This window comes from Acanthopagrus latus, chromosome 12, assembly GCF_904848185.1.
Source record: "Acanthopagrus latus isolate v.2019 chromosome 12, fAcaLat1.1, whole genome shotgun sequence".
NCBI classification, from domain to species: domain Eukaryota; kingdom Metazoa; phylum Chordata; class Actinopteri; order Spariformes; family Sparidae; genus Acanthopagrus; species Acanthopagrus latus.
In genome coordinates, this window is record NC_051050.1 from 26,165,787 (window position 1) to 26,184,512 (window position 18,726).

An 18,726-nucleotide genomic window follows, 5' to 3' on the forward strand; every position below is an offset into this window, starting at 1 on the left:
CAGTATATATACTGTACATATAGATACTGTACATACAGTATATACTGTAATACAGTATATATACTGTATGTACAGTATATATACTGTACATACAGTATCTATATAGTATATACTGTATTCTATCAGATCTGAAGTTCAACTTTTTTTTATTATTGGAAAATGATCAACTTTTACTTTGATGCAGCATGTAATCTGTGAAGTAACTAGTAGACAGACAGACAGACAGACAGACATAGATAGATAGATAGATAGATAGATAGATAGATAGATAGATAGATAGATAGATAGATAGATAGATAGCTTTATTTTTTACCAGAGGGGAAGTTAGGTAGCCCTGCGATAGACTGGCGACCTGTCCAGGGTGTCCCCTGCCTTCGCCCTAAGTCAGCTGGGATAGGCTCCAGCCCCCCCGCGACCCTGCAGAGGATTAAGCGGCGTACATATAATGTGTACAGATGATGGATGGATGGATGGGAAGTTAGGTCATATAAAACAGCAGTACAAATGCAATAACAAGGGCACATATAAAGTACTATACACAATATGCAAGCTGGTGTTCCGGCCTGCGGGGACGCTGCGACACCAGGAGAGGCTCAACTGCCTCAAACCTTAAAGGAGAAGAAGAAGCAGGACAACGCCACACACGGTACTGCGCATGCGCTGAGGTTGTAGTGCCCTCAGATCTCTCGAGGTAACAGAAGTAAACAGTAGCAGCTAGCAGCATTAGCTGGCTGTGTGTAATGAATGAAGTGAAGACGGTACTGAGTCACAGCGCAGCTCATTATTGAACGAGTAATTAAAGAAGAATGAGTTCAGTTGAGAGTTTGAGAGAGTTTGTCAACGAGCGACTAACTGCTGCTGCTGAAGAAATATTCAGAGTTTTTAAAACAACTATCGTCCAGTACGAGGAAGAGATCGATCGGCAGCGCGTCATGCTGGATATCTGCTGGAAACCCCAAGTAAAGTTACACAGGATAGGTGAGTAAAAGTTTCTTATTTTAATAAGACTAATGTTCAGAGCCCTGGAGTGGAAACGAGAGGGAACGTTTCTTTTACCTGGTTTTGGTTCATTCCCCTCCGGGCCTCCGTAGTGTCTGAGTGCACGCGGCTCTCCTCGGTGCCGTTCTGGTATGAGACCTCTATGGAAGCAGAACAAAAGACGTGAACATTTCCTTCAAAAAACAGAACACGCACTGTATGTGTGATGATCTTTCTGCCGAAGTGGAGAATATACCTGTAGTAAACACAACATGTCTCTACTCTCTCTGTATGTTACGCAAAGTGCGGGCAAACACAAAAACAGTCTTCAGCAGGATACTTTTTAGGTGAAGTTTGGCACATGTGTTTCTTCATTATGAACTTTGTCATCTGAGGAAAAAAAAAACGTTTATTTGTTGTTTGTGTTCATTTTCACTCCAGGGCTCCGTACAAAACAGAGGAGTTCAAGTTACATATACTCCCACATTTTTTAATATCCTGGTATAAATCTTCTCAACAGAACAATGCAATGTAACAAGATGATTAATGCTGTTCACCTAACTGTCAGTGGTTTTAATGTGGTGGCTGGTCAGTTTAAACTGGTCCTACTCTGTTCCCATGTCTATTTATGTATTTACCATGACCTTAAGATCTTACTACTTTGTTGTGTGTCCCTCCAGAGCTCCCACAGCAACATGTCTGTAAGGAGGAGGAGGTTCTGGCTGACCAGCAGCTCTGTAACCAGGAGAGGAACTCCAGTCTGGACCAAGAGGACCCAGAGCCTCCAGAGATTAAAGAGGAACAGGAGGAACTCTGCACCAGTCGGGAGGGAGAGCAGCTTGTACTGAAGGTGGAGACGGAAACCGTCATGTTGACTCCAGCTTATGAGGAAAGTGACCACAGTGAAGCAGAACCAACAAGTGACCACCAGCTCCTCTCTAACAACTCTCATGGAGCTGAGAGCCGAGACCAGAAAGGAGGAAAACATGGAGACTCAGGATCAGCTGGAGATGGAGAGCAGAAGGAAAAGAAAAGACATCACAGAAAAAATAAAAACTCTACCTCATCAGACATTCAACATAACACTCACCCAGGTGAAAAGTCTTTCAGCTGTGACACATGTGGAAAGACTTATAAGTTTAAGTGCCTATTGAATGAACACATAAAAATTCACACAGGTGAGAAAATGTATTCTTGCAAAACATGTGGGAGGAATTTCAGGATTCGTAGTCAATTAACAGTCCACATGAGAATCCACACAGATGACGAAATGTATTCTTGCAAAACATGTGGGAAGACTTTTAAGCGTCATTATGAATTGAATCGACACATGAGAATCCACACAGGTGAGAAGCCATTTACTTGTGAAACATGTGGGAAGACTTTCACTCAAACCAGTCACTTATTTGTTCACATGAGAACCCACACAGGTGAGAAACCGTTTACTTGCAAAACATGTGGGAAAGCTTTCAGGATTCGTAGTCAATTAACAGTCCACATGAGAATCCACACAGATGAGGAAATGTATTCTTGCAAAACTTGTGGGAAGATTTTTAACTGTCATTATGAATTTAATCGACACATGAGAACTCACACAGGTGAGAAGCCATTTACTTGCGAAACATGTGGGAAGACTTTCACTCAAACCAGTCACTTAATAGTTCACATGAGAACTCACACAGGTGAGAAACCGTTTACTTGCCAAACATGTGGGAAAGCTTTCAAGAGTCGTTCTGGAATAATTTATCACATGAGAATCCACACAGGTGAGAAACCGTTTACTTGCCAAACATGTGGGAAGACTTTCAGGCATCATTGTAACGTAATACGGCACATGAGAACTCACACAGGTGAGAAACCATAATGTTGTCTGGGGAAAGTTTGTCTGATCAGTCTGAAGAGACATTTGATGACATGTACAGGCGAATAGCCTTGTATTTACAAAATATGTTGGAGGTGGTTCAGTTCTAGTGTTTCATGCATAATTGCAGAACTTTAACCTTAAATGAGCTACTTGAAGAATCCTCAGAGGATCAATATACACAGGAGAAATGATGAGCTGATGCTGAATGTGAACAATTTCCCCTTGAGAAGATATAGTTTGTGTCTATCTTCATGCTGATTTGCCATATTTATTAATATGATGATTAAAGTCAAGTTAATCGCTCTCAAGTGTCCTGCTTTTATATAAACAGTTATATGTTAAATACTTGTCATTTTTAGTTCAAGTAGCAGTTTAGAAAAGAGTCCCACATTTCTTTGTGGAATTAAGCAGATTAGACCTGCAAGATGGTGTTAAATGTAGTTAATAAAATGTATTTAAATAACTTGTAAGAAATGGAAAAAAAAATTAAAAAGCCTTTTTGATCATCTTGGCAGAGTGTGATGGGGCCATTTCCCAGATGGCAGGTTAGATAGATAGATACTTTCTTCATCCCCTCAGGGAAATTCTATGTATCCCATAGCTCACAGTACACATAATACATACACCATAAAAAGACAGATAATACACTCAACCATAAAAAAGACAGTCATTCAGTAGAATGGTCCCCTGAAGCCAAACTTTGTATCTGGGCTATATACCCCAAAAATTTGGTTGTCAATTCTAAACAGTATTGACTGATTTTGGGCTTCTTCAAGCTAGAAGACTCTTTTTGCTCTTTTCTGGAAAAATATACAATTGCCCTCTGTTAAGTTATGGTTGAAGGAGATTGCAACTGTTTTTTTATGTGTGTTTTTATGTGAAAACTTAATAAAATATTGTTTAAAAAAACAGGGTTTTTGAGTCTGTTTAGCAACTGGAGAACATTTATTGACTCAATAATTTTCTTCAAGTTGTAGTAAGATATGTTTTAAACAAGTTCCTGCCAGAGATAAGCCCAATGAGCAGGGAACTTCAGGAGCTCGACGGACTGGTGACTGGAGGTGCAACCGTTGGTGTACAGTGAGATGAGCAGGGGAGAAAGAATGCAGCCTTGGGGAGATTTGGTGCTGATGGTCTGGGATTCAGAAACATGTATCCCCAGATTCACACGCTGCTTCTTGTCAGACAGGAACTCTGTGATCCACCTGCAGGTGGAGTCAGGCACGTGGAACTGGGACAGCTTGTCCTGTAGCAGAACCAGGAGGATAGTGTTGAAAGCAGACCTGAAGTCCACAAACAGGATCCTGGCAAATGTTCCAGGGGCGTCCAGATGCGGGAGGTTGTAGTGCAGGGCCATGTTTACGGCATTGTCTACAGACCTGTTGGCTCTGTAGGCGAACTGCAGTCGGTGTAGGAGTGGGTTGGTTAAGGATTTGAGGTGGGACAGCACAGGGCACTCAAACGACTTCATGACCACAGAGGTCAGGGCGAGGGGTCTGTAGTCATTCAGTTCTGTGGTCCTTGGCTTTTTGGGGATGGGAATGATGGTGGAAACTTTGAAGCAGGCTGGCACATGACATGTCTCCAGTGAGGTGATGAAGCTGTGGAACACTGTAGCTGACAGCTGGACAGCGCGGTGCTTTAGGGTGGATGGAGGGACCGAGTCTGGTCCGGCTGCTTTGGGGGGTTTCTGTCTCTTAAAGCACTTGTGGACGTCCCTCTCTTGAAGGCAGAGAGTCGTCACCAGTCGTTTTTATACTGGGCAGTAAGCCGCCAATTGGCCGTCCTTTTTGCGACTAGATCCACGGATTTAGACAGAAGACGGTAATTCTGGGGTCTGTTTTGGTCAGCCAATTTGACGCCTTGGAGGGTACACTTATTTCCACCTCCACTGCTATGTAAATCCGAGGTGTCGATGTGCCAGGAATTGCATGACATGGGCGTCAATTACGTGCACTGTTGTGCGACCAACAGTCGGGAGTTTTAGAACCAGGAAACAGCTGATCACAGCAGTCAGCCCATCACTTCATCTGCGGATGTAAAGATGACCAACTGGACAGCCGCTGAAATCTGGGAGTTGTCCGCTTGTTGTTGTGGCAGCAAGCTACTAACGGTGGCTACTTTCAAATAAAATAAAAAAAACGCTAAGAACCCAGTTCTAAACTCCAATGGGGTGCAATGTAAAGTTCTCATTATGAAGACAAATTTGTTTTCCCTGTTCACTGCCCAACTTCGAGCTTCACGTCATGTCACATGTTTACGCCTACCCCAGTGGTGGCCAAGTGGCGGCTTTTGGAAAAGGAGGAATATTACACCTCCCTTTTAGATAGACAAGGCAGCAGATTACCACATTTACCTTGCAGCAAATGTGCCACCTTTTCTATCGAAAAACGGCTACTGTGATGGAGGGGGACCCGAAGGTGTGACGTGGAGAGGCCCAGGGTCCTGCTGAGCTGGGGGGGTTGGTAAGATAGGAGAGGGTGTCAGGACTGTCCCTTTGTCTCTCAAAGAGTCAGAACTGGTTCAGTTCATTTGCAAGTCACAGGTTGTTGACAGAGTCGAAGGGGGTTTAGGTTTGTAATCTGTCTGAGCCCCTTCCAGACAAAACCAGCGTCGTTAGCTGAGAACTGGTGTTGGAGTTTCTCAGAGTACTGTTGTTTAGCTTCTCTCACCGCCTTGCCAAAGCGGTGTTTTGCTTTCTTGATTTCCTGTCCCTGACCCCACTCCTGAACGAATCCTCCTTTTGAAACCGTAGCTGTCTGAGTTTGGCTGTGAACAAGGGTTTATCATTGTTATAACTCACCCTGGTGCATGACAGCAGTCTCCACAGAAGCTGATGTATGACATCACAGCCTCTGTATACTCATCCAGACTATTGGTGGCAGTCCTGAAAGCATCCCAGCCTGTACAGTCCAAACACACCTGCAGGTTCCCCACAGCTTCACTAGTCCACTGCTTGGACATCCTCAGAACAGGTTTGCATCAGAGAGGCCCCGTGCAGCAGGGGGCACGGCATGATATGCATATATGAATATTGTTCTTTCTGGTCTTGCAGCTCATGACCGAGGTTACTGTTGTTAAAGTCTCCAAGCACAATCAGCAAAGAGTCCGGGTTAGTCCGCTCCCGTCCCAGTATCTGGTCAGCTAGCATGCGCTGCGCCTCCTACATGTTAGCATGCGTAGAAATGTAAACACCAACCAGAATAAATGAAACAAACTCACTGGTTGGCCACACAGGGGGAGCAGAAGGGTTTGCAATTTATGATGAATGTTTCCAGATGATGTGAACAGCGCCGAAGGATCACTGTGACATCAAGATTCAATATTCAAAAGTTTTATTTGTCATATACTCATACAGGATGCACAGTGAAATGTTTTTGTGACATGTACTGTACTTCTGTGCTCAATTTAAGTAAAAATAAAATATAATGCAGTGTAAGTAAAATAAATACAATAGAATATAATAAATACATTATGACTAAACGTGTTCAGAGTGCAGAGTTCTAATTGCCGCAAATACAGCACAGGCGTCTGCCTGACCTGAGGGTCACAAACAGTTTGTTGCAGGGGTGATGGGGATCCTTGATAATCCTTCTGGCCCTGTTGGCACAGCGTGTGATGTGTAAGTCATGCAGAGGGGGAAGTGTGGTACCCATGCTCCGCTCAGCAGTCCTCGTCACCCTCTGCAGGGCTCGCTGGTTCTCACAGGAGCTGTTACCATACCAGACAGATATGGCTCCAGTCAGTATTCTCTGTACAGCAGCAGAGTAGGAGGAAATCAGGATCCGTTGGGAGACCTTGAATCTGCTGAGCTGTCTAAGGTGATAAACGTGCTGTTTTGCTTTTTTCACCACAGTGTCCATGTGTGCAGTCCATAATAAATCCTCTCAAATGTGCACTCCGAGGTATTTAAAACTGCTCACCCTCATCATTACACCAGCCACTGTTGGTGTAAAAACAGATTCCTCCACCTTTAGTTTTACTGGAGAGTTCTGTGTCATGATCTGCTCTGAAGAGTTGGAAGCCTGCCAGCTGCAGTGCAGAGTCTGGTATTGATCCGCGGAGCCATGAAGAAAATATTCCTGGTAGCAGTGTGTGATGTCCACGCTGGCAGAGACCCATGAGCTCACGGTGTGAGCAAATGTGAGCGTACCTTTCACCAGTATGTCCAATAATTGAATGGATGGGAGGAGAAAAGTGGGGAATAAGTAAGCTGAAGTGGTTGCCCTTATGGACACAAGCACATCCCAGTCTGTGTCTGAGGGACTGTTTCAACAGTACAGACTGGGATGTGTTGCGTGAACCTCACAGGGATGACACTGACAGCCTGACAACCTGCATCACAACCTACATTAATTTCTGCGTGGAAAACACTGTGCCCACCAGGAAGGTACGGTGTTTCCCAAACAATAAACCCTGAGTGACCCCAGAGCTAAAAGCCCTGCTTAAGGAGAAAAAGAGGGATTTCAAATCTGGGGACAAGGAAGAGCAGAGGAGGGTGCAGAAGGAGCTGAAAAGGGGAATAAGGAGATGCAACGACAACTACAGGAAGAAGCTGGAGAAGCACCTAACGGGGGAACAATGCCAGAGAGGTCTGGAGAGGCCTGAAAACCATCTGTGGCCACACAAAGGACAGTGGGAGGGGCCCTGAATCTGGAGACCAGGACTGGGCTAACAAGTTGAATCTGTTTTTTAACAGATTTGACTGTTTTCTGCTCTTTCTTAGAGCTTAAAAAGAGACTCACTCTTTTACTCTCTTGGAACATTAAAGAGATATTAAGAGTCTTATGTGTTAATTATTTCTCTTTCTCTTTGCATTATTCTCACATTTAGCTTTTATGATTCTGATCATAAGTTATTGGACTCTGGAATTTGCTGAAAGACACAAAAAGACTTCCCTCCCCACTAATCCTCTCGCCCGGGAGCTCACCTCTCTCCTCTGAGGGGGAGGCTGTTTGTGTGAGTGAGCCCCCCTCAGCAAACCGTCTCCAGTAACACTTAAATAACAAAAATGTACAGCTGCTTTTTTGGAGAAATTGTGGAAGCTTACTCACTGCTCTCAGGCATGGGTGAAATTGCAAGTTTTGAAAATATGGAAGATATATCTCACTTTTTTGCAATGGCTTTGCAATGTTTGTATATTGTAGCGCTGTCCTTTTCTGACAATCCTGTTTGTGATGCTAATTATGTTGCGGAGAAAATTCTCAGAAGAATCATCTGGAGACGAGGCTTGCAGATGGCGGGTGCTGAAGGCACTGGAGAAGTCAAAGAACATGATATGGACCGAGGTGTTGGTCTATCCAAGGAGGAGTAGGCTTCTTGCAGCAGGTAGAGGATTGCATCATCGACCCCAACATGGGGCTGATATGCAAACTCAAGGTGTCACACTGGGGGTCTGGGATGTGCTAGAACTAGTCTCTCCATGACCTTCATGATGTGAGAGGTCAGTGCATTCAGCCTGTAGTCATCCAGTGCTGCAGGATGTCCTTTTTTGGGCACTGGAAAGGGGCAGGATGTTTTCCAAAGCACTGGCACTCTCTGAAGGTGGAGGATCCGCTTCATAATCGGCTGTAACCTGCCCCAGGACATGCTGGACGTCCTGGCTTGAAGGAGCCAACAAGAACACATCATCCGCGAAAAGCAGAGATGACATCCTGTGGCATGCCAGACTGCCATGTGATGCTGCAGAGACGTGTCAACCAAGACAGCCCCACAACATCCAGAGACTCGAGGTTCTCAGGGCGGATCTCATCCACCCCCGGTGCTTTGCCACTGAGGAGCTTCAGGACTACCTCAGTGACTTTGGCTTGGGTGATGAATGAATCAACCTCTGAGTCCCCAGCCTCTGCTTCCTCTATGGAAGGCGAGTCAGTGGGATTGAGGAGATCCTTGAAGTATTCCTTCCACTGCCCAAAAATGTCCTCAGTCGAGGTCAACAGCTCCCCACCTCCACTGTTAACAGTGTCGGTGGAGGACTGCTTTCCCCTCCTGAGGCGCCGGATGGTTTGACAGAATTTCCTCGAGGCCGACCGATAGTCCTCCTTCATGGCCTCCCCAAACTTTTCCCAGACCCAAGTTTTTGCCTCCGCAACTGTCCGTGCTCCCAAACGCTTTGCCTGCTGGTACCCGTCAGCTGCTTCAGGAGTCCCCCGGGCCAACCAGGCTCGGTAGGACTCCTTCTTCAGCTTGACAGCATCCCTTATTTCTGGAGTCCACCACCGGGTTCGGGGATTGCCACCACGATAGGCACCGGAGACCTTATGGCCACAGCTCCAGACAGCCGCGTCAAGTGGAGAACATGGTCCATTCGGACTCAATGTCCCCAGGTACCGCTCAACCTCCGCACCAGCTCAGGCTCTTTTCCCCCCAGTGAGGCGACATTCCATGTCCCCATGGCTAGAGTCACCGTCCAGGGATTGGGTTGCTGGGGCCCCTGCTCACAACTGCCACCCAAATCACACTGCACTGGCCCCTTCTGAACTCTCCTGTGAGTGGTGAGCCCACCGTAGGCAAAGACCCGACCCGTCCAGAGACGTAAACTTCCTCGGTGTTCTATCTTTCCATAGGGGCTTTTGAACCAATCTTAGTCTGACCCGTCACCTAGGACCTGTTTCCTTGGGAGACCCTAACAGGGGCATCAATCCCCGGACAACATAGCTCCCAGGATCATTCAGGTGCTCAAATCCCTCCACCATGATAAGGTGCCTGTTCAAGGAGGACTGTATAACTATTAAATCATAGTATCTCAGACCTCACACTTTTAATAAACAGTGTAATGGTGCATGGCAGTGATAGTCATAGTGTCTTGGACTCACATCAGGCAGGTGCATAAATCAAACAGGTGCACAGTAATTTAGGGTTGGAGGATTAAGCACTTAGGGCCATAATATTAACCTCAAGAAGCCGTTCCCAAAAAATAGTTTCTATGCCTCCCCATTTACTTTGCAGGCCATTGCAATCTTTGACATTAGGGACTTTTCCCATTGACTTGTATTGGGGAGTCCCGAATTTCAAGATCTTGCAAACATGGCCCAAGTTAGATGCCAGGAATGGGTGAAACTCACTAAGTGGCCACCAGGTGGTGCCATTGTGCCAAAAGGGAGTCCATAAGTACAAGTTTCAAAGCCGTAATTACCATGACAGTTATATCCTTCTTGAGTAGCAGGTCTGAGCAAGAGTCTGGGGCCCCAGAGCAGCCTGGGCATCGGGACCTTGCAAGAGACTGCTTTGGGGCTGAAATACAAGTGTCAAAGCTGTAATTATAATGACCTGAGTGATGTGTACATGGAATTACCCAGGACTGGAGAACTCTCTGTGGCATAAATTTCTTCATATTCACCCCCTCTGATCCTGGCGCATTACACAGGAACAGAGCGTGGAGGGTAGAGGTCTCCACATCCATCCCCTCTGTCCCTGGATGTATACCCTGAGATCAAGCACACTGTGGACTACAGACCTCCAGATTCTCCCCTCTCCATCCCTGGTTCTTTATCCAGGATAAGAGCACTCTGTGGGGGGTAGAGCTCTCCACATCTACCCCCTCTGTCCCTGGATGTATACCCAGACATCAAGTACTCTGTGTGTGTGTGGGGGGGGGGGGGGGGGTAGAGGTCTCCACATCCATCCCCTCTGTCCCTGGATGTATACCCAGAGATCAAGCACTCTGTGTGGGCTACACACCTCCAGATTGCCCCTGTCCATCCCTGGTCACTGACAAAATTATTAATGTGACAAAATTGAGTATGCACTAGTCAGGATACAAACTTGGGTCTCAAAATTTGGAAATTTTTGCACTACATAATCTTAGTTGTACTGGAAAGGTTCCCGTTGTTGGTAGAACTTAGCCATCAGCTTAAAAGTAGGTGAGAAGAGCAGGTGAGTGTATGTTTTTATTGCTGACATAACACCCATTTTCTTGAACGCAACCATGTGGTACAACTATCCACATCCTCCGTCTGGTTTTCTGCTTATAATCCCACCTTCCAAACTTGCATTCATGGACTCTGACTCCCCACCAACAGCCCCCAAGAAGCCTCCAGCAAGCCCCAGGAGACCAGGCTGGTTTCTTGGCAGCCTTTTTTTGTATCCTTATTTTTATTGATTTAAACAAGGTGCACTTCTTTTAACATGTGTATTCCGTTACATCGAAAAAGATACACTAATTGCCCACCTTCAAAATACCCACCCGCAAACTCTGTGCCAATCAATGATGAAAAAATACATATTATCAATAATAAAATAGAAAACATTTGGTTTACAATAAAAATGGCAGTGGTTCTTGGCAGCCTTGATCCCAACCAGCCCCCTCCAGGGACCTTGCCCACCAACTGGACCTGCGCACCCACTCTTAAGCACCCCCCATGGCTACACACCAATAGCTGCACCGACCAGAGTTTTGTGCCCCATGTACTCCATTCTGAGTCCACTGACTCTGAGTGAGAGTGAGGCTTGCTGGACGCTGCTTGGGGGGCTGTGGTACAGAAGCCAAAGTTGGTAAATACAAGTTTTAAAGCCGTAATTATTAGGAAATATGTATATATCTCAGGAGGTGAGCCGTAATTTCTAGATATCCCTTTCCAGCAACCTTGAAATCAAGTCCCATGGTTCTTGACTCCCCCTGCTGGTCAAATCATAGAGTGCAGCTTTTTGGAAAAGCCGTAATTAATACTGTTAAAGGCGTGCAAATGCCTGACAACCTCTAAATTAGGATCAGGTGGTCATAAGTGCATAGTGATTCATCACAGCGGTCAGGCAATACTCAGACAGCTAAAATTAAAATGTGTAAATCCTAACAGATCCCACCTAGACCACATGATTTACCCTTGTGCAAATCATCAGCTGCTGCCCTGAGCTCCATTAAAGGAGCAGGGGTGCAGTCATTAACTTAACAGATACTTACCAAAGGCTTTCCCGGCATTGTGACTTGCAATCTCCGAGTCTGCTGCTGTGTTTCCGGCTCAGGGTCGCGAGCTGCAGGGCAGTATCCCTTACATAAATATTATGTATATTAAGTTGTATATTGTAAGTATGCTATTTTTATCTCTCTTTTGCACCTTATCCATTTACACTGTTCCTACCTCAGTACTCTATTATTTATTTGTTTTATCCTATTTTGTTTTATTTTATTTTAGTATCTCTTATTTCTCCAATGATGTATATAATGTTTTATTGCATTGTGTTCTTTACTACATTAGTGGTTAAGAGACAATGGGCTGGGACTGAGTTTCCATGGTGATTAGGCAATACTAACTAAAGTGACTCACACAACCCAGTTCAATTTAGTGAGCGACTCATAATGACTTGAATTAAAAGGAACCATATTTACCGGCTCTATTAACAGCGTGCTTGACGCTAGCGTTAGCTTCACTCAAGTCAACAGGATCTTCTGCCGTATCCCGAGGCTGGTCAGGTTTGTGCTGTTTTGCAGGCTTCGGCATTGCGATGTCCAGTTAAGAAATCAATTTGATGGGTTTTTATGCTGGTTTAGGTGGCGATGGATAAGTTACACTGAGGAGAGACAACGCCACGCAGGTTCTCGCAACCATACCATACCAGAAGTCGAATGTACAGCTCCTTTTTTTGAGAAATTGTGGAAGCTTACTCACTGCTCGTAGGCGTGGGTGAAATTGCAATTTTTGAAAATATGTAAGAAATATCTCTCCTTTCTAGTGATCGCATTGCAATGTCGCCCATCCCAAGACGCAGATGGTAGAGCTGTCCTTTTCTGCCAATCCTGTTCGTAATGCCAATTATGTTGTGGAGAAAACTGTCAGAAGAATCACCAGAGAAAAGACTTGCAGATAGTGGGTTCCTGTTTATTTACTGGACTGAAGAAACATTTCAAATTCTGTCCGTCTGGTTTTACACCGTGTGTGTGTGTGTACTTATTCAACATGATCACATTCCCATTTCCTAATGTTCTGTTTGTCCCAGTAACCAGGATATTCACATTACATTCATATTGAAAGGTCAGTACAGGTCACATAGTCAGGCCACATTCCCAATAATTACTCATTTAATAATGAGCCGATTAACTCGACTTTTTAATCATCATGTTAACAAATATGGCAAATCAGCATGAAGATAGACACACATGAATCACCTCCAACATATTTTGGAAATACAAGGCTACTCGCCTGTACGTGTCATCAAATGTTTAGTCAGAGCAGACTGATCAGACAAACTTTCCCCAGGCAAAATTATGGTTTCTCACCTGTGTGACTTCTCATGTGAGCTGTTAAGGCACTACGATGCTCGAAAGTATTCCCACATGTTTTGCACGAATACTGCCTCTCATCTGTGTGGATTCTCATGTGCCTTTTCAAACTAGACGAATTACGTAATGTTTTCCCACACATGTTGCAAGTAAACGGCTTCTCAGCTGTGTGGATTCTCATGTGATAAAATGATGCAGCACGACTCCCGAAAGCCTTCCCACAAATTTCACAGGTAAATGGCTTCTCACCTGTGTGGACTCTCATGTGAGCTGTTAAGTGACTGTTTAGCGTGAAAGTCTTCCTACATGTTTGGCAAGAATACGGTTTCTCACCTGTGTGGATTCTCATGTGATAAGTTAATTGAACGCGATGTCTGAAAGCCTTCCCACAAAATTCACAGCTAAATGGCTTCTCACCTGTGTGGATTCTCATGTGAACTGTTAAATGACTATTTAGCAGGAAAGCTTTACCACATGATTGGCAAGAATACGGTTTCTCACCTGTGTGGATTCGCTTCTCACCTGTGTGGATTCTCATGTGAACTGTTAAATGACTATTTAGCAGGAAAGCTTTACCACATGATTGGCAAGAATACGGTTTCTCACCTGTGTGGATTCTCATGTGACAAGTTAATTGAACACGATGCCTGAAAGCCTTCCCACAAAATTCACATGTAAATGGTTTCTCACCTGTGTGGATTCTCATGTGAGCTGTTAAGGTACCTTTTAGCGTGAAAGTCTTCCCACATGTTTGGCAAGAATACGGTTTCTCACCTGTGTGAGTTCTCATGTGTTCTGCTATGTGTTTACAATGCCTGAAAGCCTTCCCACAAATTTCACAGGTAAAAGGCTTCTCACCTGTGTGGATTCTCATGTGAGCTGTTAAATGACTGTTTACCGGGAAAGCCTTCCCACAAATTTCACAGGTAAATGGCTTCTCACCCGTGTGAGTTCTCATGTGATCTCTTAAGGTTTTCTTTTGCGTGAAACCTTTCCCACATGTTTTGCAAGAATATGGCTTCTCACCTGTGTGAGTTCTCATGTGGTCTGTTAAGTAAGTACGTTGGCTGAAAGCTCTCCCACATGTTTCGCAAGTAAACGGTTTCTCACCTGTGTGAGTTCTCATGTGCCTATTCAAACTAGATGGATCAGAGTATGTTTTCTCACAGGTATTGCAAGAATACGGCTTCTCGCCTGTGTGGACTCTCATGTGGACTGTTAACTGGCTAAGAGTCCTGAAATCTTTACCACATGTTTTACAAGTAAACTTCTTCTCACCTGTGTGGATTCTTAGGTGTATATTCAAGTGGGACTTAAACTTAAAAGTCTTTCCGCATGTGTCACAGCTGAAAGTCTTTTCACCTGGGTGAGTGTTATGTTGAATGTCTGATGAGGTAGAGTTTTTATTTTTTCCGTGACGTCTTTTCTTTTCCTTCTGCTCTCCATCTCCAGCTGATCCCGAGTCTCCAGGTTTTCCTCCTTTCTGGTCTCGGCTCTCAGCTCCATGAGAGTTGTTAGAGAGGAGCTGGTGGTCACTTGTTGGTTCTGCTTCACTGTGGTCACTTTCCTCATAAGCTGGAGTCAACATGACGGTTTCCGTCTCCACCTTCAGTACAAGCTGCTCTCCCTCCCGACTGGTGCAGAGTTCCTCCTGTTCCTCTTTAATCTCTGGAGGCTCTGGGTCCTCTTGGTCCAGACTGGAGTTCCTCTCCTGGTTACAGAGCTGCTGGTCAGCCAGAACCTCCTCCTCCTTACAGACATGTTGCTGTGGGAGGTCTGGAGGGACACACAACAAAGTAATAAGATCTCAAGGTCATGGTAAATACATTAATAGACATGTGAACAGAGTAGGACCAGTTTAAACTGACCAGCCACCACATTAAAACCACTGACAGTTAGGTGAACAGCATTAATCATCTTGTTACATTGCATTGTTCTGTTGAGAAGATTTATACCAGGATATTAAAAAATCTGGGAGTATATGTAACTTGAACTCCTCTGTTTTGTACGGAGCCCTGGAGTGAAAATGAACACAAACAACAAATAAACGTTTTTTTTCCTCAGATGACAAAGTTCATAATGAAGAAACACATGTGCCAAACTTCACCTAAAAAGTATCCTGCTGAAGACTGTTTTTGTGTTTGCCCGCACTTTGCGTAACATACAGAGAGAGTAGAGACATGTTGTGTTTACTACAGGTATATTCTCCACTTCGGCAGAAAGATCATCACACATACAGTGCGTGTTCTGTTTTTTGAAGGAAATGTTCACGTCTTTTGTTCTGCTTCCATAGAGGTCTCATACCAGAACGGCACCGAGGAGAGCCGCGTGCACTCAGACACTACGGAGGCCCGGAGGGGAATGAACCAAAACCAGGTAAAAGAAACGTTCCCTCTCGTTTCCACTCCAGGGCTCTGAACATTAGTCTTATTAAAATAAGAAACTTTTACTCACCTATCCTGTGTAACTTTACTTGGGGTTTCCAGCAGATATCCAGCATGACGCGCTGCCGATCGATCTCTTCCTCGTACTGGACGATAGTTGTTTTAAAAACTCTGAATATTTCTTCAGCAGCAGCAGTTAGTCGCTCGTTGACAAACTCTCTCAAACTCTCAACTGAACTCATTCTTCTTTAATTACTCGTTCAATAATGAGCTGCGCTGTGACTCAGTACCGTCTTCACTTCATTCATTACACACAGCCAGCTAATGCTGCTAGCTGCTACTGTTTACTTCCGCTGGGTGTCACGCTATAAAGCTCCGACAGCGGAAGTGCGGAGGCTTTTCATTCCGCTTCAGACTGAAGACATTTAATTCAGAACTTGTTTAAAACATATCTGATTATATCATATACAGTTTTAAAGAAAAATATTGGGTCAACAAATGTTCCCCAGTTGCTAAGCAGACTCAAGGAGACTTTTAATGATTTTTTTCCATTTTGTTTAAATTACTTTAATTTAAGCCCATCTATATTCTCTTTTCACACAGTGTGTTTATACTATGTTTGTGTGCTCCTTGTATTAAGGCAGTGATTCTCAAACTGTGGTGGTACACGCAAAGCATCACTTAATTAAATATAAATAAAATTTTAAAAAATCAAAACGTAAAATACTATCAAAAATATCAGAATGGATAAAAATATCTAATCAACTGATGACAAGAAAATGATGAGATACAAATTAAGTTAATAATTTTAAAAGTTTGCAAGTGCTTCTGGGTAGCCATACGTATCATACATACGCATTTCCGCTGGTTCCCGTTGACAGACGGTTATCCACCTTTGGTAGCTACAGGCTGTGATGGGAAAAGGTGGAGGTGACTCGCCTAATAATGACGAGTACAACAAAACTATTGTCGTGGCTTCAATCCGCGAATGAAAGTGTGGATCAGGAGAGAGCGAGAACTGAAGAGGACATGTGTGAGCTGAGCGCAGGTGCTAACAACAGCGGCAAAACCAGCCCCAGAACTATCTTGAGCTTTCGAGAAAGATGCTGTACGAATAGCGAGGAGAAGCTACATCTTTTTACATTTCGTATATGGTGTACATGATAATTACACAAACTAGATGCACAACGATGCTCTTGCTTGCGCTTATTTGGGAGGAAAGACACCGCCGCTGTCGCCGTCCTTCTACTTCTGGCTCACGGCCCGTATACATACAGGAGTAATGCGCCTATCAATCAAATAATCTACGTGTTTTAATCCAACTGAGAAATCCGATCCGGTCCAATTTTAGTCAGACTAAGGTGTATACATGCATCTTAAAATCCGATCATAGTCAGACTAACACAGTAACACAGGTTTTCTTGAGTGTCATGTAAATGCACTGAGTTATGCCATCAATGTCCTCGGTGTGTGGTTGGTAGAGTGCATCCCAGTCAGTGGCTTCCAAGGCACCCTGCAGTGATTCCATGATAGCTGTATTCACATCCCTGGAGAAGGAGCCTTTCTCCAAGGAGGCCTGTATCATGTTAAGAAGCAAGGGGTCCAGACCGTGCCAGAAAGTTGTGTAAAATTCTGGGGGTGTGGTGCTGGTGTGGGTCTGGGCCCCTTGCTTCCGGACCAGGTGATTTCAGCCCCATTTCAGAATAGCATTACTGTCTTTTTGCACCAGGTCATGCTGTAATGCAACCTGATCATCCAAATGTTGTTGTAATAAGTTAATGTCCAATGTTGAGAGTTTGAGCTCCAGCTCAGACAATCTGGATGCATACAGTGTAGCATTATTTCTAATAAAACCTTTTACAGCGTCCCAGAGTATACTTGGGTCAGTAACTGAGCCTGTGTTTATATTAATGAATTGACTAAGTTGGGCCATAAACCAAGTTCTAAATGACTCGTCACAGAGTAAGGTAGTATTAAAACACCACTTAGGTGCCTGGAATGGGAGGAAAGGCCTCCCCGATCTGAACCAGAGTGGTGTTTTGTTACTGACTTCTGTGCTAGTCACAGTTTGTCCATAACGAACACCATGTTCAAGCATAAGAGTGTCCATATGTGCATGTGGCACCGGGATGCCCTAGGCCGGAGGTCGATGATCGACTTTGTGGTCGTGTCGTCTGACCTCCGGCCGCATGTCTTGGACACTCGGGTGAAGAGAGGGGCTGAGCTGTCAACTGATCACCACCTGGTGGTGAGTCGGATCCGCTGGCAGGGGAGGAAGCTTGACAGACCTGGCAGACCCAAATGTATTGTGAGGGTCTGCTGAGAACGTCTGGCAGAACCCTCTGTCAGGGAGGTCTTTAACCCCCACCTCTGGAAAATCTTGGACCAGATCCCAAGGGAGGCTGTGGACACTGAGTCCGAATGGACCATGTTCTCCACTTCTATTGTTGACATGGCTGTCTGGAGCTGTGGCTGTAAGGTCTCCAGTGCCTGTCGTGGCGGCAATCCCCGAACCCGGCAGTGGACTCCAGAAGTAAGGGATGCTGTCAAGCTGAAGAAGGAGTCCTATCGAGCCTGGTTGGCCCGGGGGACTCCTGAAGCAGCTGACGGGTACCAGCAGGCAAAGCCAGCGGCAGCACAGGCAGTCACGGAAGCAAAAACTCGGGCCTGGGAAAAGTTCGGGGAGGTCATGGAGGAGGACTACCGGTCAGCCTTGAAGAAATTCTGGCAAACCATCTGGCGCCTCAGGAGGGGGAAGCAGTCCTCCACCAACAATGTTTACGGTGGAGGTGGGGAGCTGTTGACCTCGACTGGGGACATTGTCGGGTGGTGGAAGGAATACTTCGAGGATCTCCTCAATCCCACTGACATGTCTTTCATAGAGGAAGCAGAGGCTGAGGACTCAGCGGTTGACTCATTCATCACTCAAGCCGATGTCACTGAAGTAGTCGGGAAGCTCCTCAGTTGCAAAGCACCGGGGGTGGATGACATTTGCCCTGAGTACCTCAAGTCTCTGGATGTTGTGGGGCTGTCTTGGCTGACACGACTCTGCAGCATCGCGTGGCAGTCGGGGACAGTGCCTCTGGACTGGCAGACCGGGGTGGTGGTCCCCCTATTTAAAAAGGGGGACCGGAGGGTGTGTTCCAACTATCGGGGGATCACACTCCTCAGCCTCCCTTGGAAAGTCTATTCCAGGGTGTTGGAGGAGAATCGGCTGATAGTCGAACGTCGGATTCAGGAGGAACAATGCGGTTTTCATCCAGGCTGCGTAACACTGGACCAGG

The 18,726-nt window shown here is 45.2% G+C and overlaps 2 protein-coding genes across 2 annotated transcripts; one reads left to right on the forward strand and one right to left on the reverse strand.

Moving 5' to 3' along the window:
• The first annotated feature begins 646 nt into the window (after nt 1-646).
• LOC119029703 (gastrula zinc finger protein XlCGF57.1-like) lies at nt 647-3,427 on the forward strand. Its single transcript, XM_037116761.1, has 2 exons — nt 647-978; nt 1,659-3,427. The coding sequence occupies exons 1-2, from the start codon at nt 807-809 to the stop codon at nt 2,840-2,842; spliced, it is 1,356 nt and encodes a 451-aa protein (XP_036972656.1). The 5' UTR covers nt 647-806; the 3' UTR covers nt 2,843-3,427.
• Nucleotides 3,428-12,633: 9,206 nt separating this feature from the next.
• On the reverse strand, nt 12,634-14,819 carry LOC119029700 (gastrula zinc finger protein XlCGF57.1-like). The gene is made up of 2 exons (XM_037116755.1): nt 13,665-14,819; nt 12,634-13,559 (listed from the first exon to the last, which is right to left on the reverse strand). Exons 1-2 carry the CDS (start codon nt 14,644-14,646, stop codon nt 13,042-13,044), a joined length of 1,500 nt encoding a protein of 499 aa, XP_036972650.1. The 5' UTR covers nt 14,647-14,819; the 3' UTR covers nt 12,634-13,041.
• Between the last annotated feature and the right edge of the window lie 3,907 nt (nt 14,820-18,726).